The sequence below is a fragment of the Lichenostomus cassidix genome, chromosome 3 (genome assembly GCF_008360975.1).
Source record: "Lichenostomus cassidix isolate B80296 chromosome 3, HeHo_3.0, whole genome shotgun sequence".
NCBI classification, from domain to species: Eukaryota; Metazoa; Chordata; class Aves; order Passeriformes; family Meliphagidae; genus Lichenostomus; species Lichenostomus cassidix.
In genome coordinates, this window is record NC_139483.1 from 55,506,349 (window position 1) to 55,522,471 (window position 16,123).

The 16,123-nt window shown below is 40.9% G+C and overlaps 1 protein-coding gene across 4 annotated transcripts in view; it reads right to left on the reverse strand.

The window, feature by feature from the left end:
• Positions 1-15,095, reverse strand: part of PCMT1 (protein-L-isoaspartate (D-aspartate) O-methyltransferase) — a 35,225-nt gene extending 20,130 nt beyond the window's left edge. For all 4 annotated transcript variants that reach the window (XM_085055858.1, XM_085055855.1, XM_085055857.1 and 1 more), the window contains exons 1-4: positions 14,822-15,095; positions 3,409-3,513; positions 2,249-2,280; positions 425-529 (exon numbers count right to left, since the gene is read on the reverse strand). In XM_085055858.1, the coding sequence (XP_084911984.1) occupies positions 425-529; positions 2,249-2,280; positions 3,409-3,513; positions 14,822-15,080 (501 nt within the window). In that variant the 5' untranslated portion in view covers positions 15,081-15,095. The remainder of the gene's footprint in view (positions 1-424; positions 530-2,248; positions 2,281-3,408; positions 3,514-14,821) is intronic.
• Positions 15,096-16,123: the final 1,028 nt, after the last annotated feature.

Consider the following 16,123-nt stretch of genomic DNA (forward strand, 5'->3'; position numbering starts at 1 on the left):
TAGGGTTATTTTATGTCTTACTAAGCTCTCACCATAGCAGGAATACATGACAGTTTATCACAATGAGAACATTCATAGCCACACAAGACAAAAATTGAGCTGTTCAAGACAAACATCTTCTTCCTTCCAGATATAAAGCAACAATTAAAATGCAATCGTTAAAAAAAAAAAAATCCCAAAACCCAAACTCCCGGCTAGGCATTTTCTTCACCACTGCACAATTTATTGGACCACTTAACTTGAACATCTACTATCAGCTACCATGAGAAATGGGTACCAATCACACCCAGAAGAGTAAATTACTTTCTGTATAATATACTTCAGTCCACTGCATGAAGGATACTTTTTTTATGCCCTGTAATTCAGAGTTGCACTGGTGTTCAAAACAGTTCTCATGATCAAGTGATTAAACTAAATAACCTACCATTCGCGAAAAGCATGCTGTGAGGATTCCACTGCCAGATCCTACATCAAGGGCTTTGGCTCCTTCATGTAACTGCTCAGACAGAAGTTCAAGAGCATATGCGTGCTAAGAGAAGACAGAGACAGAAAATTTCAAAGTAACTTAAGTGTATATTTTACTCAATACATGTTCATTTCTTCAAAGATTTTCGGAAATGCACTGATCATTTGTGTAAGAAATTTCAGAATCATTTCTATTATCCAATATGGGGGGGCGAAGAAGTTAACTACATGATATAATCATTGTTATTTCATTGGCTTCAACAAATTTCATGCATGTGGGTTTTTTTGTTAGCATCCATATACATAGCCTCATCTGACCATTCAAGCTTCTAGCACAGACTCTATTGATACATTGGGAAATCAATTTATTTGTCCTCAGATCTGGTGACTATGCTGGCAGAATATGGCCAATAAAGAATTTAGCTTATCATTATGCTATATACACTGGAATAAACTGGAACAAAAGCTAGCTAGGAAGAAGCCAGAGCACCAAGGAAAATGGCTTTTTAAACTATCTCCTGTATTTCTTGCACACTTGCTGAATCAAGGAACAGAAAAAAGAAGTTGTGTCTTACAAAGGCAGATAGCCAGATTCACATACAAAATGCAGTAGTCTACAGACACACCCGATGGCTTTTGCTTTCCTACACAGTGGATCAGTACACAAACTAAGCTTAGGTTGCACGCTAAAAAACCAATTTGTTCTTTAATATTTCAGAGACAGCCAGTACCACATTCTTTCAGCTTAATCCATCCCACCCAGAAAACAGAAATAATTAGAACATTCCTTGTTAACATTTGCTTAGAAGATATATTACCTTTTTGTGCTAATACTTGAAATACTACTAGTGCTAAGCACAGGACAAATCAAAAATAATGACTTAAGGGACTTGAAATTTTAAAGCATAATTAATACTTATTTTTCCCTTAGCCACAGTACTTTTTTCTGTCTTTTCTTGAATAATATCATTAACATTTCTACACAAAATTCCTGATTTTTTTACATTGATTTTTACATTGATAACTAAGTGAATTCTAAGCCAACTACACAGTTTTTAGTCAAGAAAAGCAGACTTTTACTGTGTTTTGATACTTTTCAAACATTGCAAACACAGAATATTTGCTTCTATTCACCTTTTATCTCAAATAAAGAAACATAAAAAAATTATATCTGGGTTACATGTATGTACTGAAATCCCTACTGGAACACTCACCCTGGTCACAAACCACTCGGCAAAAACCCCGCAACTCAGTACAATGTATTTTTTTTCCTGTCCAAAAATTTAAAGGCATTACAGCAATACCATACTATAGGAATCACTGTCATCCGCTCCTGAATTCTTATATTTTTTATAAATTACAGAGTAATTTACATTGGAAAAATGTCTGGAAATACTCTGGTCCAGCCCTCTTCAATACATGGACATTTTAAATTAGAGCCCTGTTCAGTCAGCTTCTTCGTATATCAGTCTAAGAATAGAATTTCCACAATCTGCAAAGCCTGTTTCAGTGCTTAACTACCCTCAAAGTTGGGGTTTTTTTACCCTAGAAACTAATCAGAATTTTCTATGTTGCATTTTTTTGTCCACTACCCATCATCCTATTACTGTACATCTGCAAGAAAAATCTTGATCAATTTTTTCTGTGCCTTCCCAGTAGGCAGTTCACAACACTGTCACTGCAATCAACTGCTTATTAAATTTACTAGGGTAAATATTTTATTTCAAAAGCATCTGCATGTTTATAAAATCACCTATACTAATCACCTAGGTTTAAAGCTTACCATATGTGGAGCACTGATCGTTGCTTGGAAACCTGTAAAACAAGAGAATGGAAGATGTTAATTGCTGCTCAGACAGCAACCTTATAATCTTTTATCACTTTGACTGTAAAATGCAATGCCTTCATTGTCACCCTCATTCAGGGTACATTCAGGGTACAACGGGGTACAACATACCCCAGCAGTTACACAGGTACTCTATGTCACAAGTGAGTTATGGTACATCAGCTGAAAGCTAGTCTGTGTCAGCTCTGGACAGGAAAAAAAAGACGTTTTATCCTTGATCTCATTTACAATCTCTATTTTGTCACTATACTGCCTTAAGCTTGATCAAGTATGTTTAAGTCAGAAGAGTAACGTCTCCCAGAATAATGTAATTCCTTTTTCACTCAGCCCCTATGTAAAAACCTGAATTTGTTGGTTTGAGTTTCATGTGGTGGCGACTACAGAACATGTGGAGAACAACCTCGTGTATTTTGCAAACAGCAAATGAGAACAAACACCTATGAGAATGGGAGGAACACTCACCCTATGTTTGTTTTTGTGAAAATACATATTCAAAAACTGATGCATCTTAAAATATTTTTGAACTTTCCTATACAACAAACGAAATCCTAATAAAATTTACTCACCATGTGCTATTAAAGGCAGGGAGAAGATCAAGAATAAATAAATTAGTATATTTCCATAACTCATTCTCTTGACTTGGAAAACAACTGTCCTATCAGTAGACCTTCCCATTTAAAGCGTATTTTCACATTTTAAAGATTTCACAAAATGGATTAAGAAACTTTGCATTGGTCCCAATTGAATAATTTTTGTAAAGACGGAACCTTTTTCTATCATAAACTGGATGCAAATGATTTTCAAGTATTTAAATATCAGCTGCACCATCACAAAAAAAATGTTTTGAAAAATAAAATTTATTTACACATATTAATATCCGCTGAAAAACACTTCTACTTGATGTATCCAAATATACCAATTGCATTCCACAAGAAATTGAAACTTAGTTAAAAGGTATCAAATAAACTGATGAAGAACTAAACAACTGTCTAAATTTTAAAAAAAAATATTTTCACATTCTTAACACATAAATAGCAAAAGAAGTCCCAGTTACACAAACGAAAACAACCTCAATTACTTTTGCAAGATGCTCTTACCTATAGACTGTGGAGAGTCCATGTAAGGGTTGTATTTTGCATAGTGGCAACGGTCTGTAGCCAGCATTACTTCAAATACCTTGTCTGTTTTGATGATTCCATTTTCTACAAACAAATAAATAAAATTGAAGGCATTGTTTCTCTTCTGCAACGCAAGGATATGTGAACTGCATTAACACATTCATAGCAGTGTGAGAAATCTCGCTGCCTTACACAGATCTCTGACACTCTTAACCTCATCATACTGCCCCATGGCAGCAGTTGGACTACATCATCTTTAATGGTCCCTTCCAGCCCAAACCCTTCTGTGATACTAAAATGAAATCTGGGATCCAGAGATCAAACAATGCTTAAGCCAGTGAATTTTGAACAAGACCTAACCAGCAGTTACAGATGCTTTTCTGAAGCCATTTGCAAAGACCTACCCCCTTGGAAAACTCGACTTCATGCACACCTTTGACATTCCTGCCAGTGTAGTCAGTAAGAAACACCAAACAAGATATACTTCATATTTCTAAGAAGATATGCAAGTAATTATTGCAAAATATACAAAAGCAAGTTAAAGGCAAGTTAGCTGAGCAGCACTCAGAAAAGGTCTAAAATAGTGATTTATTTCTTGACATGCAGATAGATGCATATATTCTAGAACTATAGGTAGCCACCTGCTCTTTCCTTTTGTGCCTTCTAGAATAAATATGCAGAGAATATGCAAAACAAGCTTCCAGCTTGTAAGTGCAACTGCAGGGTCCTATGGTAAGGCCAAGAACCTTCTCTAATTTCACAAAACTTTGTTCCAGTCAAAGTATGCACAACTATCAAATGAGATGCTTACACTCAGAGGCAAATTAAAAAAAAAAAAAAAAAAACCAAAAAAAACCCCCAAACAAACGGAAAACAGAAACTACTAATATTCTACAGATTTTGAGCATTCAGGATGTTCTTATTCAGCAAACAATTATGAGATTTGCTGACTTTTGTCCTATCTTTGATTATTGTCATCTTTTTCATCAGTGAATAGAAATTGAAAAAAGTTACCTATACTAAGCGTCCCCAGCAGAATCCGTGGGAGAAGCTGAATCTTCATTAAAAAAAAATATACCCTCTCAGCTATCCACCCATAGATTAAGTATGCTTTTCAAATTTGCTTACTGTACAATGGAGACAACATCAAATTTTGGGTGGGAATTAAGAAAAGAAGTCAAGCCCTAACCAGTAAAGTCAATATTGACTTAATTGTAATTTTTATTGTGTTGATAACAGTAAGATTATTTTTCTTAGTCTCACAGCTGAATTTAGAGAAACATAGCAACCACAAGGTACTGAACTCCAACAAAAGTCCTTTCTTTCCTGCCATAGTCAGGCCCAAGATGACCAGCTGCCAGGATCTTAATTCTGTGTGGAACGTCTCTATCAAATTCTCAGTTAAGTCCAGAAAACAGGCATATCTCCTCAGGAAGCCAAAAATAGAAGCTTATGTTGCAAAGAAGACATTCTAATTACATGCCATCTCTAACTACTAAAAAAACAAAACAATCAAAAATAAACTATTAATAAAATGCTAATGAAACACATTTTATAAATCTTAACATTAAGCTGTATATTGCAAGAAAATAATCCAAAATTAAGTCTATGTAGATAGAATATCCTTTCCAATTATAACATGCACAGAAAACTCTCCTTGAGGAGACTGTTGGGTTTCAAGACTGATAGTCAGTACTGAGAACAAATCAGATTTTGAAGTGTTTACAAGCAAAGGATAATACACAAACTCATTGACAGCTTGAAATAAAAAGTAAACTCTAATAAAACAGAGTTCTATCAGCACAACTTCCACGCTTCAAAGGGCTGAAGCCGAAAAGCAAGTATTTAACAGTGGAGCACTGCCTGCCAAGTTCAAGAGTTACTCTGCGCAGAGGCTGTGGCAATGACAACTTGACATAATTGGAGCATGTTTTGAAAACTCTCTCTGGTCTCCCTCTTTTCCACAAATAACACCATGAAAACAGGAAAAGAGCTCAGAGCAGTCCTTGGACTTGAAGGTGGGAATATACCACTGTTGAATGTAACCTGGGAAACTGGGCAGTTGGCTGTCAGAGAACAAGGAAAGAAGAGTCTGAAAAGGCACCATGGACTTGCAACAAGTAAACAACCTATCTTTTTACTTTGTCTTTTATTTAGCAACAAATGCATTACTGAATTGTTTATGTTTCAAAGAACTGCCTAAATCAGTGATGATATCCTGACTGTTGATCAAGCACGTTTCTAACCAAACCATAAAATACTAGCAGACAACATTTACACCAACCCTGGCTTCCAGATCAGAAAAGAGGATGTGTCATTGCCACATGATCCAGCACACAAGCTTACTATGCAAACTATAACACCTACTCAAACACCTCCTGTTGCTGACTTTATATATTTAAAAAATGCCCTTGCAGATCCCAAAAGCATTTACCATGCAACTTCTTCAGCATCCACATAGTATGAAATTAGTTATGGAGAAAGTATGGAGAAAGAAGAAGCTGAACTTTCTCCATAAATCTTTTAAATCTTGCAGAAGTCTTAAGGCATGATGCAAAGCACATACAGCTTTACAAAAGATTAACTCAAGTCGATTAAAATTACTGATGTGACAAATCATAGAACAGTATGGGTTAGAAGAGACCTTAAAGGTAAACTACTTCCAAATCCCCTGCCATGGTCAGTGACACCTTCCACTAGACAAGGTTGTTCAGAGCCCCATCCAACCTGGCCCTGAACACTTCCAGAGACAGGGTATTCACAGCTACTCTGGACACCCAGTTCCAGGGCCTCACCACCCCTCAGAGTAAAGAATCTCTTCTTAATATCTAATCTAAACCTATCCCTTCCAGTTTAAAGCCATTCCCCTACATTGTCCTATCACAATATGCCCTTGCAAATACAAGTTCCTCTTCAGCTCTCTTGCAGGCCCCCTTCAGGTACTGGAAGGCTGCTGTAATGTCTCCCAGTCTTTGCTTCTCCAGGCTGAACAATCCCACCTCTCTCAGCCTGCCTTCACAGGAGAGGCACTGCAGCAGCCCTCGTATCTTTGTGGCCCGCCCCTGGACTCACTCCAACAAGCCCATGCCCCTATTACGTTGGGGGTCCTGGAGCTGGATGAAGCACTCCAGATGGGGTTTCAACCGGCCAGAGCAGAGGGCCAGAATCCCCTCCCTTGACCTGCTGGCCATGCTGCTTTTGATGCAGCCCAGGACAGTTTGCTCTCAACAAACTTGCTGAGGCTGCACTCGATCCCAATGTCAATGTCACTAACAAAGGTTAAACACCACCAGTCCAAATGCCACCCCCTGAGGAACACCACTCGTCACAGTCTGTACTTGGACATTGAGCTTTTGACTACAACTCTTTTGAGTGCTACCATCCAGCCAATTCCTTAGTCATCCAATGGTCCATCCATCTAACCCATGCCTCTCCCTTTTAGAGACAAGGATAACTAAATGCAGGACAGTGTCAAATGACAGTCTCCATCTGACTCATGCAAACCAGCTAGCAACTTTCAAGAGGAGAGTTGGCTGGAACAGAATCACTTCTTGATTTGCAAGCAATGTGGAGTTTATTCCTTTTAAGCACCCAATCAACTGACATCTTTAAAGTCAGGGTCTTTTTGTTTGGGCAGAGGAAGAAATAAGATGGGAAAGAATGAGATTCCGTCTATAGAATTTTATTTAAGTAATGAGCATAGGAAGATTTCACTGTAAAGCATAAACACAAAGAAAGCACTTTGAACAAGAAGTGATACATCAGCACCCTAAGATCCAATAACAGACACTGACCCTAAAACATACAAAGCTCTTTGTGCTAAAGAAACTGAAAGATGGTGTTTGTAAACAAGTGTTTTTAAACTGCTCATAAATGCAAACTTCTTGTGCTTTGCAATTTAAGAGCTATCTGCCTCAAACACTCAGCTGCCCATCTATTGTCACTATGATTTGGATTCACAATAGTACATCATCCACATAGGATGTTGTATACAACTCACTGGATGAAATCACTTGAGAATCTATCATTGAAAGACTCAATAGAAAGGCTGAGGAAAGCAAGGGTCCAGAGCTAATCTTAGAGTTCAGAAATTAAACACAAATATCAAATACCATGAAAATCCCAAAGTGGCAGAAACTAAAAATAATAGGAGTAATAACAGTAGTAATAGCAATAGTAGTAGTAGTAGTAATAATAATAATAAATATTTAATTATCTTTTAAATGCTACTCAAAACTTGCAAGGCAAAAACAACATGGGAATCATAAGGTAGGTTCAACACAACAATCTAATATACAGCCTCAAGCTTCAGTTAAATACAAACTTATCTGTCAACATTTTGCTTTTACTTTAAGGTAGTATTCCCTCCCTATCTAATAAGAATCACCTTCAAAAACTACCCATCCATTTTGGTTTAACAGGTAAGAGTTTTTTATTCATTTTCATGGATGTGAAAGTCTGTAGGTAACTACTTTAGCCATTTTAATCACAGCTGAATTGCCCTCACATACTGTACGCCAATGTTGCTAAGTTGGTATTAACCATTTCCTTCTCCAGGGGAGGAGAAAGGCCTGCTAACACAGCCTTCCAGCACACAGATTTATACAGAAGTTGTCTGCAATGTACTCACATTTATCAAAATAGTAATGATTTTGTCTAAATCTGTATCAGCAGCTGAATGAAGAAACGTTGGAGAGTAGATGAAAGAAGAACGTAACTTTAAGGTATGTTTCAGCATGCAAAAATATAGAACCACACCTTCCAACAAACTTTAACACCCATGCGCAGATGAGGGAGACTTAACCTATGAGCACTCATCAATCCCTCAACATTAGAGAGGGCTGAACTTCACACACACATCACACGGAGTGTTAAAACTGAAGAGCTCAAAACAAACAGGCAACAACCACCAGTAGTAACTAAATAGTGTTGCAGAAGTTAAGATAAACTTAGCTGGATTGGACAGACAGACAGACAAGGAACTCTCTCCACAGTAAGGCTTGAGGCAGAACTATTTACAGCTTTAGTAGATCTGTAAAGAAAGGCAGATGGTGCACATCTCACACCTTACTGAGCAGATTCCATGCAACCACTCTGCAGATCTGTTTTCAGAAAAGCCACTGTTGTTCAGACCAACAGCTAGATCACAGTCATTTATTACAAATGTCTGTTATTATGAAGTTATTCTGTTATTATGAAGAGGTTTCATTAAAATAGGCACTAGTACTACATGAAAGCTGAGAAAGATCAGAAGATCAGCAAAACATAACCCTTACTCTTGGGACAAAATGACAAAAAGCAAGCTGTCCTACCAGCAGAAATTAGAAGAATTTCTGAAGCTATATTTGCCTGTCCACCTCTTAGATTTCAATAGTGCAAGCATTTAAAACTACTTTGTGCTCAAGCCCACTACTGAAGTATTCAGGTTCCGAAGCCTTAAAACATAAATCACAAGTCAGCCAGTCCAGGAGAACTCCAAAAGTCTACTGATCTCAAGCTTTGAAAGAGTTCATTCAGTTTTTCTCAAATGTTGGTAATTTAAATTAAAATTTAAAATATTAATAAAATTAACTTAAGAAAATTATTTACTTTAAGTGTTATGTAGCATTAAAGAACACGACTTAGAGGGATAACATTCACATACACAATCATTCAAAAGAACATGAACATTATGCATTTCTTTCTAGGTTTTCCAATAGCTCTTAGTGATCTCTTGATACTACACCAGGATTAAAGAAACAGCATTATTAAAAGAAAAGCTTAGAGTTTTATTGAAACTAAACCATGGAGACTCTCTCTTTTCAAAATGCCCACACACAACAGTAATGACCTGTTTTGGACAGATTTGGAAAATTATTTCCCTTTTGCTACGGGTTACTAGGCAGTTTCAGATAACCAGGGAAAAAAATTGTATCATGCCATTACATCCACATATGAAAATTAAAATATATACTCAATCAAGCAAAATAACTAAACATTTTAATTTAAATTATTTATTAAGAATTGTAAACATTTGTGATTTCAATAATAAGCCAAAAAATGCCCTCTTTTTTTCCTGAATGATCAAGGACTTGGACTTTGATGCACTGAATTTTGGGAGTTTCTGGGAAAGTATGGATATGTTTTTAACATTACACTGACACCCTGTCTAACAATAAAGGAAAAAAACATGCCAACAACAAAGAACCAGATAAGAACACAATCTTAATTTACACACCAATAACATGTGATAAATGTTCTTAAATTTGGTTTGGTTTTTTTCCTTTCTGATATAGTTTCCTATTATCTGGGATATTTAGTTGTCTTGATTTACTTGAAAGGCTGCCTCTTAAAAGATCAAGGTGTAGAAATTCGTCCAAAACATTTCACTGACATGGGCAAGTCACTAACAAATATTTAAATCTTACTTAAAAATAAAAAAGTTTCACAGCCACTCCTTTAGGCAATTATTCAAATTTCTTGCTAACAAAATTTTCTTAAAATCTCAATTATCAAAAAAATAACATCACAGATTTCAAGTCCGCCATCTGAGACATGAACATACATAAATGTAAGAAATTTTAGATATTCTTAAAGTAACATATCAGTGGATGTGTTAATTTTTAATTTTAAAAAATAGTTCTATTTCCAGCTGTTTCACTTATGGTCATAAGTTACAACGCTTAGCCATTTAAGCCTTAATATATTTATGATGAAGGAAAGGGTGGTCACTGAATGCACACAACAGGCAGCATAACTGCTTGTGCAGGAGAGTCATTAGATTTGGTCTAATTTTCTATTATTATTTCCCTTTTTCATGATCATCCAAGTTACATTACTCTTCCTTAAGCAAAATTAGATGCAGAAGAGATTTGGATAAAATAAATGGAAAAGACATGTCAAGGGAAAACAAACAAAACAAAACCAATGTTTACTTCTTGCTGAGCCTAGCTGAGGCTTACTATATCCAATGCCTTCCCATTCATGGCAGTTCCCAAAGAGATATGCCTGCAGCAATCAGAAACCTGCAACAAAGGTGCAGATTCATTGCAGATGAGACTTCATCATGATGAAGCATGCCAAGATGTTATTTTTAATTATTTAACATCTAAATAATAAAATATTTGGAAAAATATCTTTAGCATGTTTAGCAATAGAATTCTCAAATCCTGACAGTATTTGAATATATACTGATTTGAAGCATCATCCACACTGAAAAATTAGGAATCTGGTCTTATGTAAGGCTCAAAATTCCATGGAATTTGTGGTATCTTGTAAATTAGAGTTACTAAGTTTTGTGATGCAAGTTTATTAGGTGAGGAAGGTAAAAGAATGGAGTAAGAAACAAATCCACAGATGGCTAACAACTTTAACCACAGCGAAGTTAACTCATCTTCACTTTCACTGAGAAATGTGGATTCAAAAGCAGGTATACAAACACCATTGGCACAACATGATCAGAGAAATAAGCAAAGCAAACTTGTCATACAGCAGCATGCCATATCGACTGCTGGAGAAAGGTGCAGTAAGGAAACTTAATGAACTTTGATGGATTGTGAATTGGAAAGGAAACTAATTTTTCAGTCTTTCAGGTGGGAAAGAAAAGCTAATTTTCAAGATGTTAGCATATAAAGTAAGAGGACTTGGCAAGAGCCCAAGCATGAAAGACAGAAGGAAATCAAAATGACCAAACAGTGACCTAGCAGTGGATAGCTGAAGATACAGAGAGGGGAGGAAAAGTTACAAATTTAGAATCAAAAGACTTTCAACCAAGCAAGATAACACTAAATATTTCACCAATTAGCCAGTCTTCCTCCTTCCTCTATATGACAGATTCATAATAAAAGGAAACTCCAGTCAGCGTTAGTTGTTGAAACATGGGCATAATATTTCTGTGTTTAGCATAACCCTACAGCAACCTGCATTTTAGACATCTTCCTAGAAATGTTGTCTGCTAAAACATCTTACTTTAAATATATTTTAGGGGGAAGTTTACTCAAGTTTGAAGGCACATGTTTGACTATTTTCAGTTAGGAAGAAGCAAAGATTTAAATAACTACTCTGTAAAGGTGAAAACTATTTGTTTTAAGTAGCTTTAACGCAGAAAGAATAATTCAGATTTTAAAAAGGCATTTTTAAAAAATGAGAAGTACTTTCAAGAATCACTGAAACAAAGCAGCTGAACACCTCATAGCAACAGCACATTCAAGGACAGCACTTTTGCTGTGAAGAGTGTGTTATGAACAAGTTTATTTTGTGTATGTCAAATCATGCATCTTTGATGCCCAAAATTAACAGTGCAAAAACATGTTGACAATGCAACAAGAAGTTTAAAATCAAAACAAAACAATGTACTGCAACATTCTTCAGTCACTTGTCCCTAAGCACACACTGAAAAATATTCAGTGTTCCAGGGCCCTCTTTATTAGTTTGTCCCTTTTAAGGCATGAAAGCAAAGATAAGGCTTATAAAGAATACTTGCCTAAATCTGCATTGCAAATACCCAAAATCACCTATCACTGCCCTAACACAATGACTGCTACCATCACAAAGAAGTTAATTATATAGTTAAGGGAACAGTGAAGTGAGCAATACAACAAATGTCATGAAATGGAGAACATTATGGCCACAAAACTGAAGCACTACTAACTGTCAATAACAGCTTATAATGAAGAATTATTTTTTATAGCTGTCTTAAAGGAATAGAATATGTAGCCTACAGTAATCTTCCAGTGATGTTTTTATTTGGGAGCAAAACCAGTTTAATAAGTTCCCATTCTGCCCAGCCCATAACAAAGTTCACTGCTTCTCTAACCATGTTGTACTACCAACAGCTTAGAGACACTGAAGAGTTTAAATCTTGATGTTTCACAAGTCATGAGAAAGTGACCCAGTCTTGCAGCACTGCCTCCCTCACAAGCAATTCTACAAGAACAATCAAAAGAAGAATTGTGGCATAAGGGCAGGAGCAAGAACATCTTAACCAGGATTTGTTGCAGAAGAAAACCCAGTGTCACTACAACCTGATTTCTTTAAGTTATACAAAATATACTCTAAATTACATACTCAATAAGTTACACACAAGACAAACACTGGACAACATCAAATTAACCTCATCCAATTTGCATTCTTACTTCTAGCACAAAATGCTGTAAAATGCTCCATAGCTGCTTTCACAGAGGGGAAAATACATCGAGGGATCTACTACTTCAAAGGAATTCTCTGGAACATTTTAGTCTTTCTGTAATCCATAATTTTTAAGTTTGTTAAAACATATCTAGGAGAATTGTATCACATTAAACAGTACTTTCTTCTAAATATGTTCCCAACTTCAGCAACAAGGTATCATCTTACCTGAGGAACTCTAACTTTAAAAGTTATAGTCTTAATTCAGCAGCTGCTCTGCACTGATAAAGCTCTACACCATGACTGGAGTCCCACCAAGGCTGACAACACAATCTTGCTGTAAAATCAAAAGCCTCTGTGCTTCCACAGTATTTTATTGCCAATCCACTATCTCCCTGTTTCACACCCCTCAAAACATTTTGGGCATGCATATGCAAAACAGAGAGGGGGAAATTACAGACTGTAACTTTTCAGGTAATTACCATCACTGCATACTTTGAGATTACAATATTAAGCACTTCTATTTTACTTTCCTCTTCCTATACTGCTATTGCTGTGTACTAACTACAATGGTTTTTAGCTTTGTCATTACTGTTATTTGCAATGCCCTAAACAGTTTCCATGTGTTGAAAAACTGTCATTGTCTTCTGCAACAAAGAAACTGGTTTTGCCTTCAGGTTCTGAGCATCATAGACAATTCTGGCAATAACTGATTTGGATGTATTTTGGAGCTTAACATTGATTTTTACATCAGAAAGTTTTTCCCTGCTGTGCAAGAGAACAGTACTGCACTAAAACAGTACTTCTAGCCCTTCCAGTTGCAGAACAAAACAACAAAAAAATGCATCGCAATTCTTGTAACTAGATAAGTTATTTTCTAGTTATTAAACAGATTTTCACAATGAAACTGTACAATGAATAATAGTTTTTACAGCAAAACTGAAAGTTACTTGAGCATATATTATTCTTCTGGATATGACAGTTCTCAAAAGAAAATACTGGAAAAGACCACAGAATCAGATGCTCTAACACAAGCAGAGAGAAGGAGAAAGGAGAAAACAACCAGGGTGACTCTCCTATGACTCCAGAATAACGAGGAGGCCATACAGCTGAAGTTGTCTGTGATCTTGTAGCATCACTAAAATAGAAGACAACTGCCATAATACAGGCTCCAAATCTACGTCCTTTTACATCTAGTACACCGACTACAGAGAAGGAAGGGAAAAGGAGCAGATAAGAGAGACACTATAAGTAAATTTAAGACAGGTTAGTTCTAAGCTAATATGAAAAATGGAAGCTCTGAATACAGGAGGTGTTGTTGCTCCGTCCTAAGACCTGCAGACTTCAGGATGTACTGAAGTACATCGGCGAAGAAGCGCTCTCCCAACACCTTCCACGTTCAGCACGGGGACAGCACAACCCCTCGGTGAGCACAAGGAGCGCCCGGTGCCGGGCAGCTACCGCAAGGCTCGGCTATCACAGCACGAGTCCGCAAGCCCGACAGCTCCTCTCCGCTTGTCTCCTCTCCCCGCGCTCCCAGCACAGCCCTTCCAGCGGAGCCACTCCGGACCCTGCCGGGGAGCGGGGGAGGAGGGACTGCTGCCACACGCCCCTTTCACCCAACGCAAACAGCCGCGGCCTCTTCGGCGCGTTTCCTAAACCCGGGCGGCTCCCGCTGCGTTGTTCAGCCCGGGCCTGAAGGACCGGAGGGCGCCGCCGACGCCACCACTCCCGCCGCCCGCGGGCCGGAGCGAAGCCAGACGGACGCCGATCCCGGTGCGTGCGGGGGATCACGGGCCCTCCGGCACCGTCGCCGCGGCCCCGCCTCAGTTCGCACAAGGCAGACGGGGAGACGAGGCGGCGGGAACGGGGCCGGGAAGGGGGGGACGCGGCGAGCCGAGAACAGCCACAGCCGCCGCACGGCGCTTCCCCTCCGGGACCGCCATCGGCGCCGCCCCGCCCGCCGCATTGCCTCCCGCAACAACAGCCCGGCCCGCCCTGCGACACCGGCCGCCGCCCGGACACACACCTCCCGCCCGGGCAGCCGGGCACGCACGGACACACCCCCGGCCGGACACACGGACACGCACACACAGACACGGACGGACGGACAGACGGGCGCACGGACGCACCCGGCCGGGCGCCGGCGCCGCTCCCTCTGACAGTTGGCGGCGGGTCGGGCGGGCGCTGCGGGAGCGCGCGGTCGGTAGCGGTCACCGGGCGGCCGGTAACGGCCGCCCCGCTGCCCAGGGGCCCCGCCCGCCCGCGCCCCCGCCCCGGGACTCACTGCGGAGGTTGTGGATGAGCTCAGAGTGGCTGGCGCCGCCCGACTTCCAGGCCATCGCTAGGCACACTCTGCGGAGCAGGTACAGAGCCGCCTTCAGCGCCGCGACTGCGCACAGCAGCTTCCCCAGGAAGGACACAACCTCCAGCGCCGACACAGGCGCCGCCTCCTCGCCGCCTCCTCCCGCCGCCGCCGCCGCAGCGGCTGCCGCGCGCTCGCCGAGGGGAGGGGCCACGCGCCCACCGCCCCGCGCGCCCGACATGCCCCGGCCGCCGCCGCCGCTCCGCCGGCCCGCGCGGTGCGCCCCCCACCCCCCCGCGCATGCGCGCCCACCGTGCTCAGGGGCGCGCGTGGGGAGATCCTCGCGCGCCGGGGCGGGGATGCTCGGCGGCTGCTCCCGACCCGCGCGTTTGGCTGCCGGGGCCCCGGATCCCGCGCTGGCGGCGAAACCCCGGTCCTGCCCGCGCCCCAGAAACGGCGGCGGGGCGGGACGGGTCTGGGGGCGCGGGTTTGTGAACTTGGGAGCTCTGTTAATGAATGAGATAGCGAAGCGGCATGTCGGAGCACACACACTTTCCCCCCACTCCGGCCTTGGCCGCTCCCGTGACACAAGCCGGCACACGCCGTGTACCGGAGCAGGCGGTGTCGGGGCTGACGGCACCCATCACGGCCCCGTGCCGGCGGCACCGCCAGCTCCCGGCCCCGGCCCAGCGCGCGACCCGCCGTCCTTGCGACGGAGCCAATTACCGGCGTCCCCCGGCGCGGTGTTTTGCATGGGGCGCGCCTATTGGCCACGGCCAGCCCGCGCGGGCCAGGCCTACGTGTTGGAGGCCGCCATTGGTCAGGTGGCGCGGGAGCTGTGTGTCCCGTGTGTGGCCCCGGCAGGCGGCGGTGGGACGGGGGAGAGCGGGTGCCACCCGGGAAACAGCGCCAAAATTGGAGCGGAGTGGGACGTTATGGAGAGTTGGCATAGCCGTATATTGGCTAAACGCTGCCAAAGTACCGATGCTCCGACAGCAGCATCTAACAGTGCAATGCCGTCGACGTAGGGTAGAGCTGCAAATTAAAATTCCTTTTAAAAGGTGTCCAGGTCAAAAGCTCAGAATTTACTAAATGCCGATGGGCCTTTATTCTGTCCCAGCACAGGCCACGATGAAGTAGCAATCTTAAGGGAAAAGTAGCACCTTCGGTTCCTCCCACAGCCTGTAACATAATGAGGAAAATCAGAGAATTCACTTCCTACAGTCACGTAGTATTCTTGCCTGTTCTGAAACTTCTTAATAATTAATTTTGCCACCAATATTT